Genomic DNA, 9,765 nt, shown 5'->3' with positions numbered 1-9,765 from the left:
ACGTTTTATACTTTAAAACTAGTTTAGGTATTTTTTTAATAACTGCTAAATTATTTACTTAACGCATCAGTGCGTAGTGGGGTTATTCGAAACTCAGAAGTATACTAATATAAAATTGTGATGAATACATTAGAGCAACAATCATAATTGCTCCAACGAGGTTGGAGCTATTCTAGTACTTTTCCAGCGGAGTGACGGACCCGAAAATAAATTCATAGTGTCCTACGTAGTACGTGGGCGAAATGTTCAGCGAGACATAAACACGTACGCAGGTATCGAACGCGAGCGACAAATTCCGTTCGTACCTTAAAACCCGACTTGTTAAACTCATATAACCGAAAACTCAGCACTAACATGGTTACACAGAGCTAAGGACAAAAATTCAAAATTTATATGTTGGTCACCGTCACTCTTACTAGCTAATTTAGATTTTAGTACGATATATGTCTCGGCAAAACATAGCGAAGCACCGGATTTGCTATCACTCGACAATATGGCTAGTGCGGACGCTTCAGACTCGCTTATCGCGGTCAGAACGCGAGTGGGGTTATAACTCACTAAATTTTGCCGAGTGGCCATATAAACGTTTCAGTGAAAACTTTTCGAACACGTCCATCTGCGAATACCACAGTGAGATTCTATAAACCTGCGGTCTTCCGCACGCCGCCGGCAACCGCTGTCCATCCAACCACTGTCATTATATAATATGTATATAATATACATACAAATATACAGAGAACTAGTGGTGAGTGGGTAACCGCGGTATTTTTCCTTGAATAAAATCTATTATAAAAACGGTCACCGCCGTCCGTCGTTCGAATCACTATGAAATATGATGAATTTCGATCATAGCACCCATGAGTGCGAAAAATATATTATAATATTGATGATATGCAGTCTGTTGACATTTCAACGATACAACCATAGTATACGAGTATAGACTTGAATGGCCCACCATATATATCATCCCCCCTCCATCGATCCGGCATGCCACTTTTTTTGCTGAAAAATGTGACTAAACAAATTCAATTTAACAGTTGATTATCTATGAATACTGCAGCTAATAATGGTATATACTAGTATAATTGGTCAGTTAATGGCCTGAAAATTGGAACATTTTGGAAAATGTAATTATAATAGTTTTTCCACTGAAGGTTATTGCAAAGCTGAAAGCGTAGGTAGGTAATAGAAATTTGCAACTTTTCACTTAGGTATGTGATAAAAGTAGATAATATATGGGTAATGGGTTGTATGTATGTACATGGCATTTTATAAAGATATTTTAATCAAGCAACTGTAATGTTTACTATATAGGAACTTACCTAACGTTGATAAAATGGGGTTCAAACATTATACAATAAAATTGTATAAATGTTTAATATAATATATTATATCTTTGACCAAAATTCCGTCTCAAATGTTCCTTTGTACATTTTGTTGTAGCAACACATTAATGCAACCGTTTCATGAACGTCTGCTATTTGTTATCATCAGATGAAATTGATAGTGATCTGTTCAAACGTCAGTAACCACGCGTTTATTTCACTGTATAGAAATAATTTAAAATATGTAATATATTCAGGATAGTTTATTTGATCACCAACACGTGATTAATGAGAGCAATATTGCAAGATCTTAATAATAGACTTACAATCCGATAAATCGGTCGATAAAACGGGATTACGATTCCCAGGAATGGTACAAGGTTGAATTAACATTAAATTGAGTGGGTAGAACAGATCACAAATACACCAATACAGTGAACATCGGAAAAAATAAGTCAGCCACCACTTATTTAATAATCATACAACGATCGTATACTCAGACTGACGACTAATCGAGTACATTAACTTTAACAACCGCTTTGTCTTATAGATACTAGTTATTATTATTATAATATATTATGTTCTCTTCTTATATGTCACTTATAGTAGGTACTTTATATTTATTATATATAATTATTTTCTTGTTCCTTACTAATGTAGTCGTAATTGTTTGTAATTTTCTTGTGTACCTACAACTTTAAAATGTAATGATAAACAAACTTTAATTATACTTGTGTATAATATAAGATATAACATATACCTACTTCTTCCTTACTCGTCCTCTTTTTCTCTAATCTCTCGTTCTTTGGCCTTATCTAATATGAGTTATTGTTTCTTATAGATTATGCATGATTGTTTTTAGTAAAATGTAAAAACTATTTTGTATAAACAATTATTTATGAAACTTAGTATATTTCGTGTATAATTATAATACCACAGTTAAAAGTTTTTAACTTAACATGAAAAGCGGGTGAAAATAAATTTACGTAGGTATACAGAAAATACTTATTATAATATTATTATATGTACTATATTATAATAAACGACTATCTGATAAATTTATGAAACCCCTTCGAGATTCTACATATACCTCGTTTCATGTTGAACGTACCTGTATAAATGTCAATAAGCTTAAATATTTAGAATCTACCTCGTTACATTCGATCAGTGATGTAGAAAACTAAATCGTCAAAAATTGCACATGAAGTCTAATCCAATGAAGTCTAAAGTAAAAAAGTTTAATATTATAGATATACGTTGTGTGACCAAATTGGATGAAAGCTAGGGGCTTACAGTTGTAGTCTTTTAGTACTATTTGTACCAAATATAATTATATTTTTATAAAATAAAAAACATATGAAAAAAATGATTTAATGTTACAAGCGAAATATGTTAGATAGAAAGGAAGTTTTAGAACCCATAATTTTAAATTAAGTATAGTTCCCAATAAAAAAAAATGTAAGGTATACAATATAAATGATATGCCTAATAAATAATAATAGGTTTAATAATTGATGCTTTTAAATGAACCAAATATAATCGACTTATACCTGGTTTGTAAATATACCAATAAGAACATACTATTAAAATAATTAATATAATATGGCTTTTGTTTTAAGAGAAGTAAGAAATAAGGAAGACTCTATACTAACAACAATTTCAAATTTAATGAATACGAGTACGTACTAATATCGTAATTACGATTATTATAATTAAAATTTGGAAAATTGAACACTTAATATCTATTATTTTTCGCTATACAAATGTCACCACCTATATATTATTATGGATTATTACATAATTATGATAACCGAAATATGGCGTAAATATGGCAAAACATCATCTACATTTAATCTCCTCGTGGGGCACATACCTATAAATAATTGAAGATTTGAACGATAAATTTAATTAATTCAAAATAATGTACATATACCACCCAAATTAATAAAAAAAAACACAACTGGTGTATAAATCTTAAAATAAAATGATTAAAATATTGTACATTTGCAATGTGCCTACCATAAAAACTAGTACCTATAACAGGTGCCTTATAGATTTAATTTAAACTGTATAATTTCACTTAATCGCTGTACACTGAGCACATACCCAACATCAAAGTGCAGCTTATCAAATACTTGACGCTGAAAGGTTTTTTTTATTGGTTAATTGTATTTAATGATCAAAAATAAGGGTGCCCGGGAATTGGGCCACAATTAACCTTTTTCTCAAAAAGGTATATGGTAATTGCGGTAAAGCACGATTGAGCATAAAACGATTGAGCCTGGGACACTAAAGTTTTACATTTATAACAGGAAAACTCGGTGATTGGGCCACTATTTTCAACGATTTTTTATCATTATACCCAGTAATTGGGCCACTATTAAATGAACATGTCATATATAAATTACAACAATACCTAAAACTGCAGTTCACATGAAACTTTACTTGAAACGACCGCGTGCCTTATCAAAAGATAATGAAATTATAAAGATTTAGCAGGGGCTGCCATATCAAATAAAATAGATCAAAATAGCTAAAAGCGTAATTTACAAAGATTACAGAACATTGTGATCGTTTAGTTGATTGCAAACTATACGATCCACGTTTAGTATTAGGTATATGTGGATATACGTGTAAAATAGAGTTTATAAAGTCGGAGAGAGAAAATAAATGATTAATTTTTAATAATTATAAATTTTCTTTTTCTCAATAGAGTTAATGTTAACCTAACCTAACCTAACTCGTTGGCGATTTGCCAAGAAAAAATGTACAACAAAAATATACACAATTTCCCCTTCAATTTCCCCTAATCTACAAACTGGTACGTACATCAAAACCGTTAATTTGGTATGTATACTTGTCACTATTTTTTCTATTTAACAAGTGAATCAAACTAGAGCATAACGATTAAGAGACAAAACAAATTTTGCGTCAAGTTATCAGAACTACCTCAAAAAGAAAATCGATCGAAAATATTACGGTAAGACAATCCCAAACTGTTATTTCCGAAATTGGGAACTGCCCATTATAGTAAATACTGATTTTGTATGTATTAGAAAAAAATATTTATAATTATTTGATTAAATTTATGGACCTTGTATTATATTTGATTCGTGAAAAAAAATCGTAAAAATATAAACATATGTATTTGTATTACTATGTCTACCTCATTAGCACAATACTATAGCTAATTGAATAATTATTTTTATTAGAAATGTACTTATTTTATTTCGTTTAGGGGCTCAAAATATGTATCATGAAATTTTACTTAGCACATTAAATGAATCCATATCAATTGCTCTATTAGAAAAAAAATTATACTTGTTATTTGTTATAAAAAATACACTTTTAATATTATTTAAACGACATTGCAGTGACTGGGAAGGTAAATAGTGTATAATATGTATAGCTATGTATTCTCACAACGTATTAAATAGTAAATAAATTTTAATTATTCTTAAATGTACGCCTTAACCTAAAATTATAAATGAAAAATGTATTTGCCTATGTATATGATACTATAAAATACATATCTAAAAAATCTGATGAAGAGCAAACAATGTTATAATTACTTTAAACTTTTAAGGAACTTTTTTAATTAAATTTAAATCCCGATCATAAAAAAATTAGTTTTAATAACTTCTTGTATACAATTATAAAGACATATTATAGTAAGTTATATATTTAAAAACGTAAAGATATGCTAAAAAAAAATCATAGTATAAAGTTTAGTATCTAATAAAATATTTTACAAATATTATACGGTAAAAATGTCGTCTATATAGTAAATATGTTATATAATATATAGTAACACATCTATTACGTTGCTGTAATAAAATTAAAAACGTTTAATAGTTTTAAACTTAAAACAATCTAAAGTGATAACAAAAATATAAGCCAACTATGTATATCGTTTTATCTTTTTATATTTAACGTGCTTCTCTCATTGTTAAGTATAGCATACAATTATGTATCCCTAGGTGAATATAATGACCAATGGATAAACTACTATTGTCACTATAGGTAACTATTAACGTTTATAAAATTAAAAGATTTAATTTTAATCATTACCTATATTATTACCTTAATACATTATAAATACTTAACATTAGTACCATATTATATGGTAGAGATAATTATATACCTAATATTATATTATATTATATAATCTCTATAATAGAGATTTATACTTATTATAATCAGTGGCGTATTTAAAATTCCCTTCCGCGGAGTGGTATTAAAAAAAAGTCATCAGATGAACGGTCAATAGTCTCCCCGTTTTCATTTATTCGTTATATTACATTTATCTAAGATTCGCTTATGGACGCTAGTTCTTACTTAAAACTTATCATGATTTTAAATATTTACACGTGACATTATTAGTACTTTTTTTAGAATTTTAGAATTATTTTTATCTTACCTGGCAACAAATATTTATAATTTCATAACTATGCATTTTTCGATTCAATATTAGTATATATTGCCAATTACACTACAAAAATATTCGATTTTTCTTAAAAAGATGATTCCATTCACAAATATCTTTCGAAATAGAATGCAGACATTATTAAAGTAAGACATATATGTTTAAAAGTTCAAGTTAAAAAGAATTAAGACATATATAAATAATATAATTAAGTTAAGTATATATTAGTCAGGTATTTGTATACGGCCTTGTACCCCTAAAGAGTGATCTATTTAACATGATAAATTAATTTTCTCAGGCATTTTGTGATTTTCAAAATTTGATATTATTTTACCTAAATAATATCCTACATACGAATATTTTTTTTTCAACTCAAAATTCTACTCATAAAATACAATAGTTAAACGTATCATCCATCATCCAGTATTAAACTTATATGTATATCGATCTGAATAAAATTTGAATATTAATTAAAATATACGAATTATATACATGTGCAGTGTGCCAGTGAATATACACACATATAATATATATATAGGTACATCGACCCATCACAAAAACCCACGGAACACAACACCTTCGTGTGCAGCCGTTCGTTTCACGCACACAGACTGCCATATTATAATTATATTATATTATATGCTTCACATATTAATTTTCTAGAATCACCAGCTACACATATTACTATTTTAAATATTTGAATACGTGAGCATACACGAATCTACGAATACTTAAAAATTAATCTAAAAAGCGAAAAAGTATACATGTACATCTTACATTTATTTTTAGTGCTCGGAAATTGTTGCATTTGCACATTTTGTTGGGCTATTAGATGTTTTGTTAAGTTAGCTTGAAATTATTTTCAAGGCTCTACAAAAAAACCTAGTGACTAGTTATTTAATAAAAATTATAAAATATATAAATATTATTTTATTAAATTATATTGACCGTGGATTATATACCTTGTAAAGGAAATGTAATCTGTTTAACAACCTTAAACATAGACTTCTCTCGAAGTCGTGTCAATCTGGCTTTTGGGACAGGTCAGCCGACTTCCTATCTGTTTTCCGCAGCATCCGGAAGTACAGTAACACGGCGTCATCGTCGGCGTCATCGTCGTCGTCATCTCCTGCTGCTGAATATATGGACGTCAAAGGAAAGTACGCACTGGTCATGGACGGGACGAGGGGTGTGGGCTTTCTGTTCGCAGAAGAGCTGTTGAAAATGAATGCCGGAGTGAGTGTATTTACATATTTTGAAAACATTAACGACAATATTGTTACGGTAGAACCTCTCTATACCGGACACCATAGGGGAATTGAAATATGTCCTTTATTAATAAAATGTCCCCTGTCCACTATCTGCCGGGGTATAAGTATTTTCCCATGGACATGATCTAGATGAAGACCTATAGGAGTTTAGAAGTGTTTGCAGCTATTAAGGGGTGTCCCGTGTCCATAAACAACGAGATTTCGCTGTATCATACCTTAACGTTTCCCCGCCATCAATACGCGTAGTATTGATATTATATGATGTCAAATACAATATGAAGATTAATTGTTTGCAGAAAGTTGTTATCACCGGCTTGGATGAACGAACTGGAGCTGAGGCGGTACGTGATCTAAACGAACGCTACAGGCCAGCTAGGGCGTACTTCTGTCAAACAGACGTCACGAATCCGTCACCCGATAGTCATAAATCTGACTTTGAAGGTATTTACTAATATATTATGTACCTTAATATTCCGTTTCAATAATACTGTTATTTATATGACGGTTCGTAATAAATTTTTACCGCAGATATGTTCAAATACATAAATAACAACTTTGGGGCGATGCAAATTTTTTTCAACAATGCCGAAATGCATGGAAGCAAAGATATTATCGGCACCCATATGGTGAGTGTATAAAAGCATGCAGGATCAACGTAATACTAAAGTCATTGTTTTTTTTTTGTGTACCCGTTAGACAGGTAGGTACCTACAAAATACTTAAATAAGCGATTTTTTAAAGGCTTCTTTAACCATAAAAATTTAGTTTTTAAGGAGTTCAAATTATGTAGAAAAAAATTGTTTATTTCCTGCAAATACGTCAATTATTTTCAAGAAAATGAGTATTGAGCTTTAAAATAATCTTTTATAACATTAATCACTTTTATAGTTTAATAGTACTCTAGTGAAGGACCGCGGAACGGTCGCACGGATAAAAATCGTATTATAAAGGTACATCCGAGATGCGAATACAATACTCGATCGAGATTAATATTCCGACTGAGTCAGTTAATCATTGTCCTAGATTCATGGATGGTCCTGCATTATTAAATTTATATTATACAGAGCAGGGGGTCGGCCTCTTTCCCACCCCCTATACTTAACATTAACCTATTGGTTTGATTTAAATTTTCTAATGCACTTTCTTTAATACAGTACCTAATGAGTAGTTAATATCTTCACAAAATTCTAAATTGTAAATTCCTTTTTTTTTAATTCACTTTTATACATCCTTTATCGCTCGTTAAATAATAAGTGTTATTAAAATTAATTATTTATAAAGATTCTTATCCTTCAATCACCCGCTAAAGTTTATACCTACTCAAGACACCTCAATTAGGTCCATTCAGTCAAATCGGACTCATTGGTTTATTTCAAACAAATCATATTTATAATTATATTTATTCGAATTTATAATCTACTATATTATTTCATATTATTTGTACCAAGTCTAACTGTTTTTGATAGGTAGGTAGAGTAAGATGACAAAACCAGGACAGGTTTACTTATGGGACAATACCTACAAAATTGATCATTTAAAAATTATATTTTAACTGTAGGTACCACATGTATGCACCCCCCCCCCCCCAACGATAAATATCTACCTATAATTGCGGCTTGGTGAGTACCTTGGTACATTAATACATTAACACCTACTTGGTAAGTTAACACTTACCAATATCGGCCCACCACTAAGACTTGACGTTTAACTATCTTAGACCTTAGTTATTTTACAAATATAGAATATACATGCACAACGGGCCTTAGCGCAGCTCCGCTTCTTGAGGAATAATAATACAGAATATAACCCATTAGGTACATTTATAATCAGATCAACTTAACACTAAAACGGGACTAACATAATAATTAGAGAGAACGACACTCGGCTGCAGCTGCTGGACTGCATCCTGTCGGCGGCCCGGAGTGGCATTTAAACAGTGTCGCCAACCGTACATATCCCCCCCGAGTGTCGCGCTATATTTTGTAATTTAAATGTGTATTACAACTAGATTTTGCGATTTAACAATAGAAAACTAAAATTCGTGGAATCATACTGGCTTCCAAACATATGAAAAATGGCGTCATTGTGAACCACACGTCAGCCCTGGGGCTCGACCCGAATTCGCAAATGATCGATCACGGCGCTGCTTCTGCGGGTATCTTCGCCGCTTGTATGGCGTTTAGCGTGAGTGCAGCATAACCGTTTTACATAAGCACCGAAGTCAATATTGTACAACGAACTTCAAAGCGTTCACACGCATTATTTGTTAGACACTTCATCACATAACCTTTTTTATTTCGACAGAAAAACAAATATTTCGAAAAGACTAAAATTAGAATGATGACTATATGCAGTGAGCTATCACAGATGTCCGTTGGAGGTGCAGAAGAGGATAGACATCAGTATGTAAAAATTAAACAAATTATATTTTATGTAAGGTCGATTAATAAGTACCTAGATGATAATTAAGTAGTTATTTTCCCTGTGATGGTAACGAACACTGGAAAAAGGTAACAAGCGTTATTAAACTTAGATTAATAAATTATAGGCACCATGGAAGGTCCTACATATATGACTTATTGAATACGTATAAGCTATAAGTATATAAAGGGGTATGAATAGCATGGAAAAATGGTATGAAAATTAATTTTTGTATTTCTAATAATATGGTTTTTTGAGCGGTTTGAGCGTTGGAGGGCTGGAGCCGGTAAAATAATTCACGTAAAATAGGCCAAACGCTAGG

The 9,765-nt window shown here is 30.8% G+C and overlaps 1 protein-coding gene across 1 annotated transcript; it reads left to right on the top strand.

The window, feature by feature from the left end:
• Positions 1-6,653: 6,653 nt before the first annotated feature.
• Positions 6,654-9,491, top strand: LOC111030625 (alcohol dehydrogenase 2-like). Its single transcript, XM_022310211.1, has 5 exons — positions 6,654-6,987; positions 7,319-7,463; positions 7,551-7,648; positions 9,051-9,206; positions 9,327-9,491. The coding sequence occupies exons 1-5, from the start codon at positions 6,895-6,897 to the stop codon at positions 9,489-9,491; spliced, it is 657 nt and encodes a 218-aa protein (XP_022165903.1). The 5' UTR covers positions 6,654-6,894.
• The last annotated feature ends 274 nt before the right edge of the window (positions 9,492-9,765 follow it).

Source organism: Myzus persicae, unplaced genomic scaffold (genome assembly GCF_001856785.1).
Source record: "Myzus persicae strain clone G006 unplaced genomic scaffold, MPER_G0061.0, whole genome shotgun sequence".
Classification (NCBI taxonomy): Eukaryota; Metazoa; Arthropoda; class Insecta; order Hemiptera; family Aphididae; genus Myzus; species Myzus persicae.
This window is presented reverse-complemented; position numbering and strand designations above follow the sequence as displayed.